At 40.7% G+C, this 22948-nt stretch overlaps 2 protein-coding genes across 4 annotated transcripts in view; both read left to right on the top strand.

Moving 5' to 3' along the window:
- The first annotated feature begins 286 nt into the window (after positions 1-286).
- Positions 287-6308, top strand: seh1l (SEH1-like (S. cerevisiae)). 3 transcript variants are annotated; one of them, XM_063487611.1, is made up of 10 exons: positions 287-477; positions 911-961; positions 1084-1230; positions 1314-1525; positions 1843-1941; positions 2033-2173; positions 2340-2494; positions 4083-4236; positions 5559-5681; positions 6012-6121. In XM_063487611.1, the coding sequence occupies exons 1-9, from the start codon at positions 367-369 to the stop codon at positions 5638-5640; spliced, it is 1152 nt and encodes a 383-aa protein (XP_063343681.1). In that variant the 5' UTR covers positions 287-366; the 3' UTR covers positions 5641-5681; positions 6012-6121. The 3 variants fall into 3 exon arrangements, with proteins under 3 accessions (XP_063343681.1, XP_063343679.1, XP_063343680.1); XM_063487609.1 differs by lacking the exon at positions 5559-5681 and having other exon boundaries at positions 6012-6308; XM_063487610.1 differs by having other exon boundaries at positions 5559-6125.
- Positions 6309-7559: 1251 nt separating this feature from the next.
- cep192 (centrosomal protein 192) overlaps positions 7560-22948 on the top strand; it is a 28160-nt gene continuing 12771 nt past the window's right edge. Inside the window, exons 1-33 of the mRNA XM_063486136.1 lie at positions 7560-7768; positions 8242-8486; positions 8807-8917; positions 9393-9550; positions 9963-10024; positions 10362-10512; positions 10643-10758; positions 10886-10975; positions 11223-11375; positions 11532-11682; positions 11862-12082; positions 12896-13018; positions 13759-13914; positions 14110-14380; positions 14482-14631; positions 14739-14803; positions 14964-15182; positions 15397-15538; positions 15671-15753; positions 15856-16143; positions 16314-17037; positions 17181-17286; positions 17531-17687; positions 17911-18598; positions 18706-18897; positions 19162-19310; positions 19436-19666; positions 19843-19968; positions 20365-20505; positions 20748-20811; positions 20986-21125; positions 22224-22316; positions 22632-22750. Of these exons, the coding sequence (XP_063342206.1) occupies positions 8314-8486; positions 8807-8917; positions 9393-9550; positions 9963-10024; positions 10362-10512; positions 10643-10758; positions 10886-10975; positions 11223-11375; positions 11532-11682; positions 11862-12082; positions 12896-13018; positions 13759-13914; positions 14110-14380; positions 14482-14631; positions 14739-14803; positions 14964-15182; positions 15397-15538; positions 15671-15753; positions 15856-16143; positions 16314-17037; positions 17181-17286; positions 17531-17687; positions 17911-18598; positions 18706-18897; positions 19162-19310; positions 19436-19666; positions 19843-19968; positions 20365-20505; positions 20748-20811; positions 20986-21125; positions 22224-22316; positions 22632-22750 (5813 nt within the window). The 5' untranslated portion in view covers positions 7560-7768; positions 8242-8313. The remainder of the gene's footprint in view (positions 7769-8241; positions 8487-8806; positions 8918-9392; positions 9551-9962; positions 10025-10361; positions 10513-10642; positions 10759-10885; positions 10976-11222; positions 11376-11531; positions 11683-11861; positions 12083-12895; positions 13019-13758; positions 13915-14109; positions 14381-14481; positions 14632-14738; positions 14804-14963; positions 15183-15396; positions 15539-15670; positions 15754-15855; positions 16144-16313; positions 17038-17180; positions 17287-17530; positions 17688-17910; positions 18599-18705; positions 18898-19161; positions 19311-19435; positions 19667-19842; positions 19969-20364; positions 20506-20747; positions 20812-20985; positions 21126-22223; positions 22317-22631; positions 22751-22948) is intronic.

The raw sequence follows: 22948 nt of genomic DNA, 5'->3' as shown, positions 1-22948 counted from the left end.
AGAAAAAAACTGTCAGTTGGATCAAACCTGGCAACCGCGCAAGAGGCGGCAGTAACTTTGACAGTATATTACATACTATATTTACTTTGGCAGTTGTGTATTAATAAACCTATTAATCTGTCTGTTCAAAGTAACTCTGGCTGTAGCACTTTTTCACCGAATAGCTTTCGTTATATTTTATCTTCTTATAAAGAACCCCAAAGTCGCATTAAGCTGCTTAAAATTTGTGTGCATGCGCCGCCGTGTGGTCAATAGCTTGTACTACATACAATCACATTACCGCCAAATAAACACAGCACAAGTAGACACATGACAGGCCTGCCAGCTAATCGTCCCAGCTAGAGTTGCCGGTACATAGTTGTCATCATGTTTGTTGCGCGTAGTATCGCGGCAGATCATAAAGATCTAATTCATGACGTATCGTATGATTTTCACGGCCGGAGGATGGCGACTTGCTCCAGCGACCAAAGTGTCAAGGTGAGCTGTACATCATAGTTTGCTAATGTTAGCATGCCGTTACAGCTAGCAGGATAGCCTTGCCCACATTACCGACACTCTCACCTTACATACTGAAATTACTGACTCGTTTTCCTGCAGTCGTTGACAGACATGGCATGAGGTTGTTTGAGAAATCTTCCGCTGGTTCTTACACTCGAGGGAAATTATCTCAGTTTAATATACTGGTCTGTTAGCTCTGGTGCTTGTAGCACACGAGCTAGGCTGGCCACAGATAAGCTCTATAGCATAGTAGTGTAGTTAAGCACTGCAGTTTTCCGACAGAGCTATCGATGTAGTGTTTATTATGTGACGAGATAATAAAGGACGTACATACAAATGTCAGTGCAAAATCGGTGATAATTGTGCACAGACACATGAGCAGTATTCAAGACTGTGATTTTATTCCACTCAGGTCTGGGACAAAAGTGAGAACGGAGAGTGGCACTGCACAGCCAGCTGGAAGGTAAACCACCATAATTTCCTTTTCTCTTTTATTTATTACTTTATGTTTGTGTTTTTGAGTATGAACACAGCATGAAATTCAAAGTATCGATGGAGTTAATAGATGAATGCTGTTATGTGCAGACACACAGTGGATCAGTGTGGCGAGTGACCTGGGCGCATCCAGAGTTTGGACAGGTTCTAGCTTCTTGCTCCTTTGACAGAACAGCTGCTGTTTGGGAGGAGATCGTAGGAGAGTCCAATGACAAGCAGAGAGGACTGAGCCACTGGGTTAGTACAATTGCATTACATTTCCCATTTAACATAACTGTTTATTAGATTTCACCTGAGTGTTTCATGTTGGGCTTTTTTAGATTAAGAGAACCACGCTAGTGGACAGTAGAACTTCAGTGACCGATGTGAAGTTTGCTCCTAAACACATGGGTCTGATGCTGACCACCTGCTCTGCGGATGGGGTGGTGAGGATCTACGAGGCTCCTGATGTGATGAACCTGAGTCAGTGGTCCCTGCAGCATGAGATCTCCTGCAAGCTCAGCTGCAGCTGCATCTCTTGGAACCCCTCCAGGTTAGACTTCCAGTTTACTTTGTGTAAGAAACCAAGATGAGATTCAAATGTAGAGAGCAGCTGTAGTGCTTTTATATTATTTGCTTGCATATGTTAGAACACGTTTTCAGTTATTGTGCTTATGAAATAACACAATTACTACCACTAATTCTTTCAATAAAACAGCTTACAGCTAGACTTAATGTGACTTATAGACATGCAGGTATGACAACATCATGAATAATGCTATGCAAGTATCACTTGACCTTTTCATGTGTATGTGACACCATGCTGATAACAGTCTGCTGGTGTAACCATGCGTTGTCTCCTACCAACAGCTCACGTGCCCATCCTCCCATGTTTGCTGTGGGGAGTGACGACAGCAACGTAACATATGGTGGGAAGGTTCAGATCTACGAGTACAACGAAAACACACGGTGGGTATTCATTATTAGTGATGCACTAACCATTGCATTATGAAGACATACCAAAATAAATGATAGATTTTAATATTTATCTGTTTAAAAGGAAATATGCCAAAGCAGAGACACTCATGACGGTCACTGATGCGGTTCATGACATCGCGTTTGCTCCAAACCTGGGAAGATCTTTCCACGTGCTCGCCATTGCAACAAAAGATGTTAGAATATTTAAGCTAGTTCCGATGAGGTGAGTGTTTGCACTCTGTCTTATGGAAGGTCACAACTCACAGAAACTGGTGGAGTCACGCAAATACTTCACTGAAGCCCTGCATGCAGTTCCTGAGCAGATGTTCTCTTTTTAGGATAATGAAAAATAAAAATTTAATTTCCTGTTTCTTGTGTGCTCCTGACAGGAAGGAGAGCACGTCCACAGGACCCACCAAATTTGAGGTGCAGATTGTGGCTCAGTTTGACAACCATAACTCCCAGGTGTGGCGTGTGAGCTGGAATATCACCAGCACCCTGCTGGCCTCCTCTGGGGATGATGGCTGTGTGCGCCTCTGGAAAGGTGAGGGGGCTCTTAACAACTGCTTGTTTGTCTTCCTTTTACTTCAGTGACAGCTTTAGTAAAAGCTGTTTAATGTGGCTATTCAGTGAATAGTACTTTTCACTAGGCATTGAATGACTTTTGTTCACTCATAGTTGGCATTGGTCATTTCCAGAATAAAGGATTTGTTGGTTCAACTGTGTAAAGAAAGCTGACATTTTTGCACAAGTTCTCATCAAACCACAACAGCTTTTTTTTTCTCTACTGACTGAGGTGCAAATACCTACTTGTGAATACATGTTGTAATCAGGTTAACCACTGTGTTTGTTTTCAGAGTATTGATCCCAGTAATCAAGCAGACTGATATTGGCAACCATTATGTCCTCCAGTTGGGAAACCTTTACCCTCCTACCAAGCTTCAGGCTTTGTAGCTGTGTAGCAGCAGTTGCTGCTATTAATACTAGGAACATTGATTTAGTCATAGGTTAAATTGTCCAGTTATTCAAGTCATTCCACACCAGATCATTTGGAATTGGTCCATAAGTTTATATGAAGTTGCTTCTTGTTTGAAAAATATTGGATAGATGGGATGCTGTAGTGTCTGTAACTTTGGGCGTTACCTGGATGTTTGATCTACCTTGATCCATAGTTTGGTCTTATTCAGGTGTGTCTATATACTGGTAAATGGACTGATACTTGTATACTATCTTTCTACTTGGTTTATAACTCAAAGTGCTTCACCAAAACACACATTCATACAGTGCTTCTATCTTTTTTTTTCTAACATCTGCATACACACTCACACTCCCGAGTATTCAGCCTGGTGGAGTCAGGGAACGATTATTTTATTTTTTATTTGGTTTTAGAAACCAGTTTTAAAAGATCTTAACAGTTTGTTTGCGCTGTAGCAGACTTTGTTTCTATACTCATAACCAAGCGTCCTGACTGAGCTTACCTCTTTATTTGTGTGATGCAGTTTGTATCAGCAGCAGGAAAAACCATAGCTTCTCTTTTCCAGGTTAAAAAATTTCATTTTATTTTGTTATGACATGTATGAATTAAAAGTTGGGCTAAATAGAAGTGTCAATTTTTACAAACTCCATGCATGTAGTACATCTGTTGATACGCAAGTATAGTCACAGAGTTAGCAGTCTGTCAGAATTAAAGACTTTACCTCTGCTTTGTTCTCCACATCCTGCTCTCCTTTTCTGAGAAATATGTTTTTAAAGCTGTTAAGTGCTACCTTCGAGTTCATGTCTGTTAAATGGTGTTTGTTGCTGAGCCAGCATTACACACTGGTTTTGTGATAGTTTTTACACTGACACAGATATGAGAGGGCTTCAAAAATCTGAAAGGAATGAGCTCAAAGTGCTAAAGCTGATAAATCCCTTCACAATAAATGGTTACTGTGTTCATAGCAACAAGTAGATTATCAAATGATTTGTGTGCTTCAGCAAAATGCACTGGTCTGGAGGAACACCAAATATTCAAGTGGAGAAAAGAGCCCCACTTGAATATCCTATGACGGTGAAAAGTTCAGCTGTCAGATTGTCCCCCTTCTCCTTTGTGTACGAAATAAATGCCGACTTTTCCTTCTGCCTCTGTGCAGCTAACTACATGGACAACTGGAAGTGCACCGGCATCCTGAAGGGAGATGGAAGCCCACTTACAGGTTCATCCGGTCAGCCCTCAGCCATGAGTACTGTGCTGGGCTCCTCTGTTCAGTCTTCCCAGAATGCGCTGAACGGGATGTCTGCAGGAAGGTAGGCGGCGTGTCTGACGCCACTCACCCAGCCCTGCCCAAGCCAGTCAGAACTGACAACTTTGGTTTTTTTAACGCCTCACCCTGACTGGGAGTACAGCTGCTTACTGACAAGCGTGTTGGACTCGCACTGATCCCGTGCTGCACTCATGCAAAGAGCTTGGCTTCTGGTTTTCACCACACAGGTTATCTACATTGTGCCTGTGGAGCCGGATGTGTTGTGGTGGTGACTTCCTCTCAATTTATACTGATGCATGTAATAAGAATGGTTCCACTTTGCACCGTGAGTGTAAGGGCTAACTGTTTTCTTAATATATAAAAGGAAAATAAATGTGTTTATATGAATTTGATACGTGGCCGTTATTTCAATTTCTAGAGCTATTTTGGGATACAGAACAGAAACATTGTGCTGTTAGGTTGTATTCTGTAAATGAATTTGATCAGCTTCAGTCAAAAGCATCTCAACATTTGACATCATGATTAAACTGAAGTGGAGCAGGAATTTTGTGATCATTAGGTTCTGAGCCAATAGCAAATGTCAGTCTTGTGACTGTGTTTTTGTTATTTATTCCTCCCATTAGTTCTGCCTGGTCTTTTTAACCAACACAAAATGAATATCGGCTGCTGATGTTGATAAGTACCATCTTATATTAACAGACATGCTGATATCACCTGATACAGGCACTTGGCCAATATATGAATGCATCCTGAATATTTTCTCCTTATTTTTCTCTTTTGGATTTGAATGTATCCTTGAACAAGTAGTGCCAAACTCTTTGCTGAGCAGAAAGGACAGCTTGAATGAGCCGTATTAACAGAGTATAAACACACACAGAACGAGTGTGAATACAGCCACTGCGAGCCTTGAATGGAGCGATAACACATTCCTCTTTTTATACAAATGAAATGTATCCACACCTGTTATTACTTCCTATTTAAACCATATTTGGTCTGCTGGCTTGTTCTTGTTTTTAGCATTCATTGTTCCCCCCTCATTCGCACATGAAGCCTCAGCAGTTGTCGCACGAGGAAAATTTGAACGATAAATAAATTGTGTCTAACCTCAGTGTGTGGCTGTATTTATGTTCAACTCCACTATAACCTCAGACCTAACAAAAATTTGTACGTACATGTTTTTGACTCAACTTGTGATTCCCCTCTAACCCGAGTAACACAATATCTGTGTATTGTAAGCCAATTAACTCAGTTCAGTTGAATTTAGGCGTTTGCAAAGCAGCGTGTGGAGTTTTTCATGTATCAGAAACAAGTGTGAAGTGAGCTTTGTTTGAAGTAATGTGCTGTTGTACTGCTTATTGCATGCAGGATTGGCAAGAGAGCTCCCTTTGCTCCTCCCCTGCGGCAGCTGACCTCTCCAAAGATATACCAGCCACCCGCATATTACTAACGTGTCTTGTGCATCAGCTCCCACTTGCCCATATTTAAAATGTAAGACTCTGTAACACATTTCACAAATGGATACTTTGGTATTACTGATTGAAGCTTTCATTTTTGGCAAGAAATCTGGCATGAACCTTGCAAAACATTGTGATTCTTTTTGTGCTTAAACCTTTTTTTTTTATTTTTATTTTTTTAAATGTCACTGTCTTCCCTCTTACCTTTTTAGTGTCTGGACCAAACATGCATCCTTCTCCTTTTAATTTCTCTTTTTTTGCTTCCTTTTATTTGTTCACCCTCTGTGTATTCCCTTTGTTGTCTCTTCTTTCTGTCCACGTATTTGCCATCTTTGTCTCCTCCTCCTTCTTTTTCTTACTTCAGGTATTTCTTTCCTCCTCTGGACCCCCCTAGAGCGGGTATTGTGTATGGTCACCTGCTGCCTCCTTCCTCCCTAATAGAGCACTGTGATACTGAGCCCATTCAGCCTCAGCAGCAGCCTCTTCCCCACAGGCTGTCCTCCAGGGCACTGCTGCCCTTACCAGAAGCTGAAGGGCAATGATTTTTTTTTCTCTTCCCTTGTGTGTTTTAGTTAAATAAGACAGGGTATCATTTTTGAAAGAGTTTTGGATGAAAAAGAAAATTTCCTTTCATTTCTAATAAAGATTTTTTTTCCACTTTTCTAAAGGTTTGTTATGTTTTTTTCCCTCTGCATATTATTAAAAAAAAATCTTTGGAAGATCTAATGCATTGGTACAGAGAGTCATTTAAATAATGTATTGTGTGAATAATAAACTCAGCATTTTTAAACTAAGGTGATTTTTTTTTTGTTGTTGGGAGGGGGGGCGCGATCATCGGGTATTGTTGGCTGGTGAATTGGAAAACTTCAGTCAGTTGTGTCTGAAAGGGCGACATGTTTGTCTTTCTGCTTATGGAAGTCTATAATTAGAATAGGTGGAAATAAGACTCATAAATAAATGATATTAAGGGGGTGTTATTTTTGACTGCTTCTCCTTTACAATCAAAGAAGAAGAAAGGCATAGTCATTCCACATGATTGACTGGAAATAATATGATGGTCATCTTGGGCCAGGAAGTTTTTAAAAAAAAATTTTTAAAAGCTCTTGAATCTATGTTTGTCCTAGCCATTTATAAAACTTGGTGATACCTGGTAGCTCTTGGACACTGATGTGTTTCTTTAGGGCCTAACCATTAGTTGCATATTGCGTTATACAACTCTTTCCTTTTTAGTGTGAACAGCTGTCTTTTGGCTGTGCTATACATTTCCTTGGCGTTATTTGTGAAGGATCACATGTCAGCAAGGGGCAATTCTCCTGCCAATGTCGCTCCAAAATTAGGCAAAACTGACAATATATGCCATTAGTATTTACACAGAGGGTTAACATTGACAGGGAGGACAACATTTTATATCGTGGCACTCCTAATAAACGGAACGCATGGGATGACAACTCTTTCAGCAGTCAGCTGTTTGCGACCCTCGGCACTCTTGCAGCTGTTTGGCAGGACATACGATACAAGAAAATCCTCACTTGGCCATTAACGACTTGTGTGACACGCTTTGCTTAATAACTGGGCGCTAATTCCTAATAAATATAACAATCTATCAACTATTGCAGATAATTTAGTGGTATACGTATTATCAGATAAGTTATGGCTGGAGTTCAAACGAGCACATTCCGTCTTTCATTCATATGAGGACAAGCGCTTTACTGATAAATGAATGAGCACTTTTCTTAACCGCCCCAAGCATACAGTCATTGGCCCCAAGCTGCCAAATCAATTGGAATGACATAAATCGTAACCAATCATCATTGGCAATTTCCTCCCTCATAGGTTTTCTGTCCAATCCGCGTCGTCTAAAATTCATTAAGTCCCGCCTTTGTGATATGACGCTCACGCGGGCTTCCTGTGGCTTCTGGGCGCTGTTTGGTCCTACGAACTATTGTACGGTTTGTTTGATATGTCAGATTTTAAGTGATAATGATGAGTCTAAGTTATTTCGAAGTTACATTTGGCATTTAGCTACACTTGGTATCGCATTTGAACCCGTTTATAAGGACAAAGTTCGAGTTGGAGAAAAACTATTTATCCCTGGGCCCGCTTACTTCTGGAGTGTTGAATGTGAGTTGAAGTCCGACAAACGTTTATAATTGAATTCCCTTGCTGGAGTATAACAGTCTAAGAAGAAATAATTAGCGAGCAGGTGAAGCTTGTTCACTTATATGTGCTGTCTGCAAAATGTCTTCTTACACACTCTAACTTAAAGAACCAAAAACAATGGGGTAGCTTAAATTTGCAGCGTGCTGGCGAGTTCCACAGACCCTCTTGTTTTTAGCAAGTAGCCTGTTAGCTTAGAAGTTAGCCCACCTAGTGTAGTTGGCTAGTTAAGTTCTCTTAATTTGTTTATTCAATAGACTTGAACCGTATACCTGCGAAACAACATGTATGATGACGTTCCCCAAAGAAAATACTTAAGTCAGTAGTTTTCACGATTGAAAGGTGGTATTAAGAAGCTGATGTTTGCTAAATAAGCACACAAATGGGCACAAGATGTGTTTTACCTGGTCCTTTATTGCTACCGTTCATTTTTCTAGACATTACAGATGGTCATCACCTGAACGGTACCCAAGCCACATTTGGCACTCACCCTGCTCCCTTCAAAAGCAATGGCAGACAGTTTTTACAAACTGGAAGATGAAGCCTTCCCAAGTTTCCTCTGCAAGTCTCTGGACAGCACCAGTGGCCGCCCCACACTGGGAAATGTGACATTGGGTTCAGGCCCAGGACTGCCGGTGGCTGCCTCTACTGTGGCTAAAATTAGACGCGAATCTGACAACAGGTGGGAGTATGCTGTTGGCTTTGGGCTGATGTGACTTGTTGTAGAAATGCTCTGAGGCTAAAAATAGATCTCAGGTTCTTTGTTTGCAATACAAGGATGGCAGTATTGCAAACATGCCTGCTAAAAAACAAACAACTGTGTATATTTGTCAATGAAAAGCAGCTCTTTGTGGTCTCTGACATGTTTAACAAAGTTTATAGGTAATATATTAATTCTGGGTGAGCATATAGATGCCAAATGTAATAAAGGGTACTGATAATTATTTACAGTTGATTTTTGTGTTAACAAGCTGCTTTTTGCGCTATTTGCTCATTTTATAGAGACGATCCCATTGAGGTTTCATACCTGGATGGCAGAGTGCTGCAGCAGGCTGGTCTACAGTCATCTGGAGTAGAACAGCCCAAGTTTGCCCTCAGCTTCAAAGATGACATGTGAGTATATAAATACATGTAGTTAGTTCACGCTGCTCATTGTTGCCTGTAAAATCTCTGTTTAAAAAAAAACAAACAAAAAACTGTAGTGTGTAATACTGCAGCCAACTTCCAATTGTTGGATCAATAGTCAGGATAGATGTTTTGTAGTTTGAAGGATGAGAAACTAAATACTGAAATGTAGTAACTCTGATCTTTATTGTTGATTTTACTTGAGGTGTGTACCGTTGTCATCTCTGTGAAAATAAATGCCCTTTTTTTTTTTAAAAAAATGTTTCAAATGCAGTGAAGTGGATACACAGCTGTTGTTGTTAGTATGAATTTAATGTTTTACACACACACACACACACACACACACACACACACACACACACACAGTATAAACCTGACTAATAGATAAGTAATTACTTTAACTCTCCTTTGGCGTGTTTTACTAATGTGTTCTGAATTATTTACATCCCTGTCGTTGTTACAGGGATAATGCAGATGACTTCATTGCAGCCCATCGTCTTTCAGACAAGCTTCTGAAGATTAATCTGGATGAGAGTGCATCCAGAAATCAAGGCTCCATGCTGGGCCTTGATACTACACAGGCAGGCTCAGTATGTGGCCATCCCACAGAACTTGGAACAGGTAAATTCTTGTGCCCCTGGCTCTATTGACTTTTTCAGGCACACGTCAAGTAATATTTCTGGCTTCATCAGTCTATTTAAGTGACTCCGTTCTCCATTCAGACTTAGCACACAATTTAAAAGTGAGCTATGTACTACTTGAATGTGTACCATGGTTCTTTCTGTTGCTGTTGTGGTAATGCAAAGAACCATGGTACACATGAGTTAGGGCCCTTAAATGTAGTTAATAACTTGAGTGTTGCTTGTTCTTATAAATCAACCACTTCATACTGATCTGTTATGTAAGAGTGTTTGCCTAAAGTTGTTTTGTTTTTTGTTTGCTTGAGGCTTTTTGGGGGCAATGTGTACATGCTCATTTGATCCACCTGTACGAAAGTGGTACTGATGAACTTTGTTTGTGTCTCTTCTAACAGATCTGTCAACAGGGCTTCTGACATTTGCTCATTTTGGACATAAAGATGTCACAGACAAAAAGGTACCACCTTTCCATACATGCTGATCAGTTTCCTGTTGATTTATATCTATATGATGTGTCGTGTGACTGCTGTCCAAAGATTTGGACTATTTCTTTCCCTACTCATTTTCTGTGTTCTGTATTTTCTGTCGTGATGTGCAAAAATACAGAGTTGGACTCACTGTTTAAAAGCCATTATTTCACTTCTTCTAAACTTTTGAATGTCTTGATATCTAGCTCTTTCTACAATGCAGTATTTTTGTTACAAGTGTTTTGTTTTTTTAAATCAAACTCACCTTTTTTATTTGCTAACAAAATTTCTGTAAAGTTGCTTTCATTGCATTCCTCTGTTGTTCAGTCCATACAGGTTCAGGCCTTACCAGCTACAGTTGAAGACAACCAGGTGCTGAGTGAAGGAGTGGGCAGTGACCATTTTAGTGACAGCAACTCAAGCTTCCTGGCCAATGAGAAGCTCATGTCTGTGGATAGTATGAATAGCGACCTAACAGGTAAGTCAGACCTTTAAGTCCTTAGAGTCACGCATTGTACATCGTTCCTATTTCAGTTGGATAAATTTAACACCGAACAGGTGTGATATTTGTGATTCAGTCACACACATACTTGGTGTTTGGTCACCAGATGATGACATTGATGTAAACAACCTGCCTGATGATGAGCTGGAGCTGTACTTCAATAAGCTGGTCCCTCCTGCTATGCAGAGAGGCAGAGTGGAGGGCCAGGAGATTCCTGCAACTGTAAGGCTCTTTCCGCTCTACTTTGCTGACTTTACTGACTTATACATTTTACTAGCACCACTTTTAAAAGAATGCAAGCTAAAATGTTTGTTTCGGAGTTCTCACTAACACAGGATATCTTTCATAGGGAGTGCCAGGTGCTGCTGATGTCCTGTCCAACCCAAGTTCTACAGAGCCTGAACAGTACAGAGATCAATTCCTTGATCAGTCTGATCAGGTGAGCATGTTGATACATTGCTTTGTGACTGTGTACTGATTTCAGCTTAGGCAGAGAATGGTAATTTGTGTTTGAAACTACAGGTCAGTTTAGACAGCTGACCCCAAAAATAAGGGTTTAGCAAGAACCTTGTTTGCTTGACTTTTGGTTTGCTTGTACTTTTCTTAATCATATTTGGGCCAGATATTAAAAGCTGTATGTTTACTTTCTCTCAATTTAAAAAAAAAAAAATCAAAAAAAAAATCAGGAGGATTTCCAGATGCCCGATGTGCGCTTGGCTGCCACAGGTATGGACTCCTGTCCAGCCAGTGATGAGGACACGGAGGATGAGCTGGAATCTGCAAGAAGGAGCAGTGATGCTGCCAGGACTCGGCTGCTGCCAAGCACATCCAGACAGCTGGTCAGAAATACAAAAAGAAATATTATCGGATATTTTTACATTTTCATGTCTATTTTGGTCACCAGTAGATCCACTGTTTTATTTTCAATCAAAGTGAACAGCATTCTCAATATTGTTTTACTTATTGCATGTGTTTTTCTCTGTGTGAATCAACAGGTTGGACAAAGCAACCGTCCCACTTTCAGGCCAGGTCTAGAAGGAGGCAGTTCTGAGGATGAGGCTTCCAGTGGTCGGGGTGGTGCATCCTCATCTGGGATTGGACACAGGCGATCTGCTGAAGGGCAAGTCATCAACCCTCCTGTCACAGGTATAACACACATCTTTAATGTTTGCTGTGTGTGTCTGTAGTAGTAGTAGTGACAAAACTGTCATACCACAATCCCGTCATATCGTTAAACCAGCAGTAGATTATGTGAAAATGAGAAACAAATTTCCCGAGCGTCTTGTATAACCCACAGTTTTTTGTTTGGTGCTGTGTAACATCAGGAGATGGAGGAGGTGGGGATGGGAGCAGTGGCAGTGAAGAAAGTGGAAATGACGGAGGAGTGTCGACCATCCCTCTTCCAGCAGCAACTAATGTCCAGACCACCTACGATGCCCTGCGTGGGTTGGGGATTGTGGGTAGCAGTGCTGTTGGTGAAGATGAGGACGATAATCTGAACGGTCTTCCAGTACATGGAAGAATCAGCCTTCCCAGACATACAAAGGTACGAATGGGCTCTGTACTCGGTAGCTGGTGGCAAATAATTATTTCTATGTCATGGTTAACATGACTGTGGTTTTAAGACATGAAATGTTTAAGCCCTTAAAAATTTCTGTCATTCCTAAATGTTTGTTTTCTTTTTTAGTTGTCCTTGAAGTAAAAGTGAAAGTTAACACTTAAAACATATCTTGATTGCTTGATTTCAAATTCATATAGTGTTAAGAATAATTCCCTCATACAGATCTTTATGAACCCGGCTTTCTGAAAACGACAGGTTAATTGAATTAAGCTTGTGATAGTTATTACTCCTCAGCTATAAAAGGTTGATTAGATCAAGTTTTCTGAAACTCTTGTGAATAAGATGACTCGATAACGAGGCTATGTAGGACTTTCAAATTGATGCCATAGGTGTGTCTACTAGAAATCTCACTGAATCCCACTGACCTTGACCTCAAGGTTAGAGGTCAAGTTTTCTGAAAGGCACCTAGGATTTTCAAATTGATACCATAGGTGCATCTATTAGGAAGCATTGGGGTAGTAGTGGTAAACGCCAATATTTTTCTTTTTGTTGTAGAAATTGTGAAATCTATTTATCAATGCCAAATGTAAGTCTTACCTTTTTGATAGACCATAAAAGCCTTTGCAAAAGCTATGACCAAAAAAACCCCACATTCATTTATTCATGAAGTTTACAATTAAGTGTTTCACCGTTTGGACCCCTGATAGATGGAAAATATAACTTGGTCTTGACTGTGTGTGTTTGTTTTTTGTCTTTTTGCTTTAATTTTAAGTAAAAATTTAACTTTTTTATTTTCAGATGGGTAACCGTGTGGGTCCTGTTGGAACAGGAGAGACCAGCTCCTCTCTGGGGATGTCTGGGGCATCTCAGAGGCTTTCTCGTGTCAGCTGGAGCAAGGCCCTGGACAGACAGGAGGCACTGGTAAGTACAAGTGCTGTATGTAACTGCAGTTGACCAGCTCGTGGTCATTTCAGTCATGCATGGCTATACGTATTATATATTGTGCATACTATGCTGTTACCACTGTAATAGTGTTTTGCACATTTATCTTATATTGTTCAACTGAATTGTTGGTGCTTTCTCCTTGAGTACTTGACACTATATGTCAAGTACTGACAAAGCAAGGATGTTATTTATTAAAATGTACTTGTTTGGTAATCGGAGTAGCAGTATTAATATTGCAATATTATTATTATTATTAGGATTGCAGAATCAGAAGGTGAATGGGACCAGTTTGTATTTGGCTTCTATTTTAGGAAAAAACAAAAAAAAGTAGAACATAAGGAATCCTAACAGTAAAATTTTAGGTGATTTAATAATCAAAAGATGGGTAACCCCAACAACTGAAATAAAAATATTCAACAGAGCTTTCATTCATTGTTTGGTTTGAGCTCATGCTCGGGATGCTCAGGTATTCAAACAGTTATGTGTCATCTGATTCTCAAGAACATTAAATTGCTGTTTTTATTCTCTTAGTTATGAATCCTGTATTTTTACTTCACTTATGACATTTAAATATTGGCTTTTCCGTACACAAAACAAATAGTGCTTCACACTAAATGGAATGATTTGGTAATCAATCAAAACGTTGGAGGTACCAGTAGTTGTAATGAGCTTTAAAGGCTATATTTGCTCATGTTTTTTGTAATTATGAATGTCAGGATGCCATGGAGAGCACAGACTCTGGGCCTGCAGTTGACAGACTGTTGGACTCGGTCTACCTGAGGAGCGGAGCTGCACTGAGAAGACCTCAAGATTCAACGAACCTTACTGTGTCTCACCTTCAAGGAACCCAAGGGAGCTTCCACCTCTCCCAGGTAAATGGAGGTTAGGGGTGAAAATCTCTTGTAGACCTGAGTGCCTGTTTAAAGCCAACTGTGCTAGTCCTATTTTTTGAGAATTTATTTATTTATAACCCTGCAACTTTAACACATTTTGAAATAAAATTAACATGCAAATGACCATACAAATTTTTATTGATTTTATATATTTTTACAATACCTATGCCTCAGGTGCTGGTTCCAGATTGTGATGACAAGAATGACGATGATGATGGAATAGATGAGCCTGATGGTGCCAGGCCCTCCTTGGGCTTAAGAGGAGGACCCTGCGGTGATGTTACTGCTGCTGAGGTTTCAGACAGTACCAGCGAGGATGACAACAATCCCCTCTCCACATCCCTGGAAGCTAAGTATTTCTCCCAGAGCTTCCACCAGGAGCAGGATGATTCAGATGATGGCTGGAACCATTGCCCAGACAACCTAGAGCAGGAATTTCAACGAGGTAGGTGGTTGTTATTCTTCTTGAATAAATACCGAGGCTCAATTCTGATGTAAAAATCTGAGACTGATGTAACATGTTAACAACACTGCTGCTCCCCTCAGGTGCCAATGCCACTCATAATGTAGTGTATCAGAATGAAGAGGGGCAGTGGGTGACAGACCTGGCATATTACTCGTCCTTTGAAAAAGAGGTTGCCGGAAAGGCCTCAGAGAGTGCTGCCCAGTTTGAGAAAGAAGATTTTGTTCCTGCAAGTATGGTCCACAACCCTTTTATAATATTAGATTTATATACTACACTGTTTCATTTGTATGTAATATACATTGATTGAGTTTTTGGATGATGTTTCCTTCTCTTGCAGGTGACGCTATGGGCAAGATAGTGAAGGATCAAGAAGAATTTGAAAAGGAGCACCAGTTCATGCAGGTACATATTACTGCCTCGCCAGATTTTTTTGCTGGCATACTATTTAGAGCGGTTTGCTGCCGCCATACAATAAAAGAAGGTATTGGCAGGTAACTTGAAGTTTCTGCTGCACTGTTTTGGTGTAAAGAAATGGTCTCTGGTGGTGTAATGTATCATTCAGGAGGAACAGATCGAACCAGCCAGCAGCAACGGCACCTTTCACAGCGACTCGTCCTGGAAATTGCCCTTCAACAGCCACATCCTAATGAGGGCCTCCCAGGTCTCATCAGAATTTTTGCAAGGAGATGAAAGCTATCTGCGACTTTCTTTGGGGCAGTTTTTTGGACAGCGTTCTGAAGCTCTCGGCTGTTTGGGAAGCTCCAGTGATTTAGTTAAAAGGGTCAGTAAAAGCTACTTTGCAGAAATTAAAATTGTTCTTTTCTCTAACTCAACAAAGTTGGGAGACTACAAAGACTGCATAAAGGTGGACATGGCAGGACAGATGCAGCTGCCAAAGAGTTTTTTGTTTGTTTGAAAATTCCACAAATTCTGAGAGGAAGAGAAGAAATGCAAAAAGTGTGAAATTATTAAAAAGCTATTTTTTGTTCCTCTAGCCATCCTTTGGCTACATCATTACCTCTCCAGAAAAAAGGGAGCCATTTCCCTTGATTCACCCTTCAGAGTTCTCAAATAGAGATGGCTCTCCTTCCAGTGACACCATGGATCTCAGTGAAGCAGACAAAACTCTCAACCCAGGTGTGTTTGTAGCATAGCTGTTGCTGGAGCATTATTTTAAAAGCTTATAGAATAGAACAGAATCTTTTCTGTGTTTTGTTCATTTTGAATGATCCACATTGTGCTTCTCTGCTTACACTCATCTTCTTGCAGAGGAACTAGATGAAACTCTTGAAGCTCCAGGTGAAAGGATGTCACCAAAAGGGACCACTGATGTAGACTCTTGTAAAAAGGAGGTATGTAGATTCCCCCCACTCCCCCCTTTTTTTAAATGATATTTTGAATATTTTAAAGATTACATGCACAGTTTTATGACATAAAATCACTTTCCTCTTTAGGAAAATGGTGTTAGAGCTGCACATCCAGACAGCAGTGAATGCCCCAGTTCTGATTCAAGCTTGGCTAATCAGAGCTATGCGCTCCCTGACAATAACAGCAGTCCACTGATGCTTAGTATCAGTACAATTGCTTCAGCCATTGCGGATGCATCCATCAGTAACGACCCATCACAGCTGGCTGCCATGATCATGGAGCTGTCCAAGAAGAGTAGGGCAAGGAATTGTGCAGAGTCTGCAAAAGCGGGACCTGCTGTCAGCAGCACTGAGGAACCTACCTCAGCTCTGCATGTAAGCATTGAGTGTTTATTTAACAATATGTTTAAGGGTGTTAGTTATATCTATGACTTGTAGTTCAGATTAAGGAATGGTTAAGGTTCTAAACATGTTCTTTCAGTGTTTAACTTAAAAAAAAAAAAAGAAAATGGAAAGATTGAAACACTGTTTTCGTCTCTATCTAGATCCTCCCTGAGCCAGATCAGAGTGGCATTCTACACACACTGCAGAGAAGCATGTGTGTAGGAGAGATGAGTGGCTTTGATATGGAGAAATACTTGAAAAAGGTTGATGTTTCTGGCAGCAGTGATTCCTTGGGGGCTCACACCACCCTTGAGTTGAGCAGCTGGGCTAACAATCTCAGCAGCTCTCAGAGGAACCCTCAGGCAGGACATCCTGAAAAATGGGGGAGTGCAGCTCAGCACGTGGACGGTAAGACAAGCGTGATGGAGAAAGACATCAGGGGAGAGTCAACGATAGCGCCCGGCAGCTCTATCCCTCAACCGTCACTGAGCTCTGCCAGGAGATCTGTGGGCTCTTCCACACACAAGCCTCCTGCAGACACAGTGTTATCTCATGCTGCTTCCTCAGCCACTACCTGTGCTTCATTAGGTGGAGTCAAGCCAGCAGAAGTGAACATACAAGCATCCAACGGTAGCCCTTCTAAAACCCCACACAAAACTAATAAAAGCTCTGCTGCTTCACCTGGCTTGCCCAGAACCTCCCCTGGCTGGATGAAAGGGCAGTCAGTCCTCCCTTGCCGTAAAGGTTCCTCTCCCGTGACGCAGAAGCATGCGGACACATCCAGAAATTGTGAGAGACCACCGCCCAGGAATATCGCTGCTGCTTCAGACCCACTGGAGAAGCATGTTGGCAGAAATGTTCAGTGTTCTGTAGACCCTACATCTGGTGCGTGAAATCCACAAAAACAAACATGACTAATGTACTTGATACCATAAAAGCATTGGTATCCACCATAATGTTGATTATTGGTAAGGATTGCTGCAGTTGGAATATTTACAAGATTTTTTTTTCTGCTTCTGGCCGAAAAGGTTTTTCTGAGCCATGTATGGAGGAGACTCAGTGTAACTTCAGACCATCCACTTCTCCTCTTACCCACTCCTCTCCAAGTCAGACCTCTGTTCCCAGTGCAGATGGGTATTGTGTCACACATTGTTTCTATAAAATGAATGCTTTTAATGTTTGTTGTTGTTTGGTAATGCTGTTAGCATGACCTCATTTTCAATTTAGCTCAAGTCTTCAAATGTCTACCCTGTTCTCTTGTATGTCATTCATCTTTTTATTATTTAGTCAAAGCTCATCACTACTGACACTTAATAGATGTCTTTATTACTAGCCATTATTCATTTGTTACTTTATCCATGTTGTCTTGCCTTCCCAGTATGTTGTCACCACCTTCATCTGCCGGACGTCTGGCAAACAGACATCCTGGTCACGACCTTTCTCCTCAGAGTAACTGCTCCAGCCCTAGTCTCAGCAGACTGACCTACATCTCACTGAATGATGGCACTGTCGTACCTACACCTGAGAAACCAAAGGTACACCATGAAAAAGTCAATTGTGCCTGACTTGGGTTGTAACAGCATTGAAAATTTGATCCAGCTTAAATACATGAAATGATTCATTTAGATTTTTGTTCCTGGTTGTGCTTTTGGTGAAAAGAGTGTAGTACTGTATTTATCTTAATTTTTGTGTATGGTTTTTTTTTTTGTTTTTTTTTTTTTTTTTTTCTCCCCGTGCTGGGCTGTTTGCACTCAACAGAATAATTCTAGCATGGCTCTGAGCACCACCATCATCAGATTCAGTCCTACCCCACCTGTGGATCCAGATGCACAGTCTTGTATGGAGATTCCAGGCCTTCCCAAAAGCCTCGATCAGGTGCAGACACAGCATTCCAGAAGTCAAGACCCACTCCCACCCCGGCCACATAAAAGCCCAGAGCCCTCACGTAGTGGTTCTGCTTTGAGCTGCACCCGCAGCCAGAGTGAATGTAACTACCACTGTCCTGGGAACAGAAGCGATGACATTTCCACCAGCTGCAGGAACCACAAGCACCTCTCTGAGTCTAATGTAAGGCAGCTCACTAAAGTGGACTCAGGATATTGTAGCAATCTGAACATTCCACAGACTAGCAGCTCCACAGCTCCTCAGAGCTCCCAGCAGTGGGATACTGCTAGCTCAGTTTCATCGTCAGTGTATACCGGAGGCCTCGGTATGCCTCCAACCTTTTCATCGGACGGACTTCACTATGTGCCCATCCCCAGCTTTAAGCCTCAGTATCCTGGCACGATTGACCTTCCCCACCAAGGAGATGTGCAGTCTCTCCTCACTGGACGCGCTCTCTTCAACTCTCAGCTGACTCAGCAGTATCTGGGACCTGAAGCTCCGCTACATCCAGCTGCTTATGTGGGAGCAACAGGAAGCGGTCTCTATACCGTGGCCTCAGCAGGTCTGCCATCGTTCACTTCCTAAGTAAACATGCTGAGGTGTTGGTACTTCATGACGGTTAAACCCAGACAATATAAGCTTTAAATAATCCTTCCTCCTTTTTGGCAGGCATACCAAACAGTGATCTACCAGTCAGACACATCCACACAACATCTGGTCCTCTGGGGATTTCTGGTGCTGCTGGATCCCATCTCCTTCCCAGACCACATCAGAGCCAGCAGGACATTGGAATGATGGGGAAACCCTTCAGTCAGTATACTGCAGATCCTCTGGTGACAAGCGGTCTTGAAGAACTGCGAGGTAGCAGGTTTTTTTTTTTTTTTAGCATCATTATCAGTGATCAATAATAGTAGAAGAAATATCAGTACACACTCTAGAATTTATAAAAACTTGCATAACTCAATTTTTTTTAAATTAATTTATTTGTTTATTTTTTTAGATGAGGCTATTAATGCACTTCATAGAGTTCATTGTCTGTACTTGTAATAAGTATATGCCTTTTCTTTCCTGCAATGAGGACTGGTGTTTCTCTGTCATGTATTACTGTTCCACTGTCATCTTCAGGCCAAGTAGTGGTGCCAGAGGAGTTGCGGTTCCCTCATGCCTGCTGTGTGGGCATAGCCTCACAGACCTCCCTCAGCCTTTTCAACCCATCTGAGAGATGGCAACAAGTTTCAATTACCGTTAATAGTCTGGCCATTGATGGGGAAAAGGTGAATATCATGTGTCACAGGATGTATATTTAAAGTACACTATCTCTTTTTTTTTTTATCTCTTGAGTTGCCATGACTCAGTATTTTATTTTATTTTTCACATGTGCTTCATTCTTTCCCTACAGGTGGACAGCTTGCCTTACCAGTGGCTGATGGTGAAGAACAAGACAATCATTGGCCCAAAGAGTACTGAAGAGCAGAAGGTGTTGTTCATACCTCCCCATGCTGGTGTCTACCAGTGTGTCCTCAGTGTTAGCTCCTGGCCAGCATCTGCTGAGACAGAGGTGGCTGCCAGGGCTAACATATTTGCTAAAAGGGTGGTGCTTGTTGCCATAGCGGAGAACCCTGCTCTGGAGGTGAGGTTCCCCAGTGTTTTGTTAAAAGAAAATTCATGAAAATGAAAATCAAGGGGAAGAAAAAGGCTAAAAGTATTAGCTGAGCTAATATTCTTAGACACTTTTCTTTTTTTCTCTTCTTTAGTGACTCGTTATGAAATGTATTTAACTAGACTCGAATTCATTTTGGTTCTCAGGTTGAAGTGGGCAAATCTGGCTGTTTGGATTTTGGAGACCTGCCTGGAGGCGGTGCTAAATCTCTTCCTCTGAAATTGCTCAACAGGACACATGCCACAGTACCCATCCGACTGGTCATCAGTGCAGTAAGTCACTGTACTATAATGACACTATAAAAATGATTATGTATCTTTTTAAATCACTCAAAAACACACGTGCTGATCCATAGTAGTTTTTCAATGACCATGCTTGGTAGCTGTCCAGTTTCAAGATGATGTATTTGTTTAAAGAATCAAACCAGAGGGTCGAGGTTCAAATGATGGGTTAAAACACAAAATAACTTAATCTAAAGTTAATATCACATCAAAGCTAATGATCAAGCAAAAGCCAGAGGATGTTTCTATATTATAAAAAGACAGTGTCTGCACTGGAGCATAGATAACTAATAACAACCAGTTCTTGCATTGCTTTGTTCAGCAGAAACACAGTTGGTATAATGAAACATATCTGAGTGGTTTACATTCTAAACTTTATTCCAACAGAATGCCACAGCATGGAGATGCTTCACCTTTTCCAAGCACCCTGTTACCATGACATCTGAGGGAACACAGCCGACTGGACACATGACCCCCGTTTCCTCTCCTTCTGTGATGAATCATGTGATGCATGCCAACTATGGAGAGGTTTGAGTTGCCAAAATGATTAGAATCCTTGTCAGAGTCCGCCATTTAAAATATTTCACGGCTGCACGTGTTTGTGTCACAGTTACTCAAAGGCTTGCTTAAACACTTGTGGTATTCAAGCAGAGCATTTCAACATGGTTATTTCAGTTTGAGAGATCCTGTCTGACTTTTTTTTTTCTTTCCCGGTCTTCACCTAAAGTCCACCTAATGATGTATCATAATAAATGAAACTTTTTTTCCAGAATCCAGAAAGCTTCATGGTCTGGGTTCATTTCAAGGCCCCTCAGAAGTATACAGCTTCTTCTGGTAACCAGTCTGGACACAATAATTATACTTAAAAAGTTTTTTTTGGAATATATTTAACAAATCACTTAACCCATGATATTCTTAGAGTGAGTAGTAGAAGTTTAGATGAAACAAAAATAATAAAACAGAAGTTGTTTCCTACTAAAGGTAACTGTGTGTTGTTATCCTTTTTAGGAGAACTAGGTCCAGCTGATGAGTACAGTGCCCGTGTGGACATTGAAGTGGACTCCCCTGGTCCCAGTTGTGTGATCAGGAGCATTCCCCTCAGGGCCAGGTCTGGAACTGCAAGGGTCCATGCTCCTAAAGATCTGCAGGTAACTAAGCTGCTGTGTGGCTGTTCTTAAACTAATGGGAACTAGCTTAACATCATTTAGCATTTCTTCCTGAATATGACAATGAAATATGTACAGCCCTTGTTAATATGGTTTTTGCAACTATCAATTATAGTACGCACTAAGAAATAATATTTTCCCCCTTTTTGAGGGTAAAGCAGAACAAACTCAAGTAGATTTAACTGAGAAAACTTATAAATTCACCAGGGAATCGAAAAATTCTTTCCCCCACTGCATGATGGTGGTGTTTGTGTGGTCTTATGTCTTTAAACATGGTTGTGGCATCTTCAGAAATAAGGAAACATTTTCAAGTATCGTTTAGTAAGTAGTGTCAGCAATGGGGTATCTGTTGTTAGTGGATGAGTGTATGTGCTGTGCACTTAACCGGTTTAAGAATACATACTTTAAACCAAAGACACTTCTTTTTTCAGCTAATGAAATGTGCATTTTTTATTTTTTTTTTGTAGGGTTTTGTTTTGTTTTGGGGTTTGTTTGTTTTTTATAAAAGTTAATGAAGAGGAGATGAGCACATAATTTCCCTAAGGAGTAATAAACTATTCTGAGTCAGAAATTTGTAAAATAATTTTGTCATTGTGGAAGAATGAAAAGAGGCTAGTCTCGGACAGGCGAGACTAGCTGCTCCTTTATTCAGAAAGCTTTGCCTCAGTGCATATTTGATTTTGGCAGATTCAACAGAACTCTTTTTCAAGACTCAATGTCTTCAACATTTAAATCATTTTGAATGTTGAAGACATTGGCACAGGAGTAGATGGAACCTGTATGAAAAATTTTGTTTGTTTGTTTTTACACAATGCACATGGCCTGACTCCAGTAACCCCCCTTTTTATTTATGCTGAACAGCATGTAAACAGCACATTTGTAAAGAGGAAAAAAGGCTGTTTTCATAAAATGTCACGATGTCGTAATGACTCATTCATTTAAGAGTGGACACATTCATTTATTTTATTATAATAAATCAAAAAATTTTGTTAACTTGTATAAGTTATCACTCTGTCAACGTACACTGGCCTTTTGAGTTGGTAGCGAACTGTTTTTTCTTTCTTGTGCTTCTTTGTCTAGACTGTCAGCTTGTCTGCTCCACTGGGTAAATCTAGTCAACAGACGCTGCCATTAAAGAATGCAGGAAACATTGATGTGCAGCTGAAACTCAAGGTAATTCTGACCTTTACTTTTCTTATTGGATCTGGGGTTTGGGTAAGCCTCTGTGACATTTTGGGCTCAGATTGTGGCAAACACAGCAGGGATCCATTGATATTTTGCCTTTTTTTTTTTTTTTTTTTTCTTTGCTTTCTCAACTTCCACCTTCAATTTTTCCCTTTCTTTCTCACCTTCTTTATTTCTTTGTGCTCCTGTTTTTGTTTTTTTTTTGTTTTTTCTTTTCCCTTTCACTGTACATTTCTTCCTTTTTGTTGCCCATTCAACTGGAATCACTTTTCCTTTGCCGTTTGCCTTCATTCCTGTTTACAGTGCAGTGACAACGAGGACAGTTTTTCTGTCACACCCAATGAACTGACCCTGAGAGTGGGAGAGGAACACGCCATTGTTGTGTCTTTCAAAGCACAGGGCAACCGAAAATGTAGAGACAGGTATATAACTTTTTTCATGATTGTAAGAGGTTCTTTTTGTAGCAACCAGATTTAAACACAAAACCACAATTTCATTCTGAAAAGGATTTTAACAACTGTGATAATACAAATGGATTACTTGTAGAGTGGTTGTAAATGACATTTGGCTACGTATAACATCTGTATGCTTACCCCGGTTTCTAGACTTAAAATGGAAAA

The sequence above is a fragment of the Pelmatolapia mariae genome, linkage group LG10_11 (assembly GCF_036321145.2).
Source record: "Pelmatolapia mariae isolate MD_Pm_ZW linkage group LG10_11, Pm_UMD_F_2, whole genome shotgun sequence".
Lineage (NCBI taxonomy): Eukaryota > Metazoa > Chordata > Actinopteri > Cichliformes > Cichlidae > Pelmatolapia > Pelmatolapia mariae.
The sequence above is the reverse complement of the archived record's forward strand: the minus strand, read 5'-3'. Positions and strand labels throughout refer to the sequence as shown.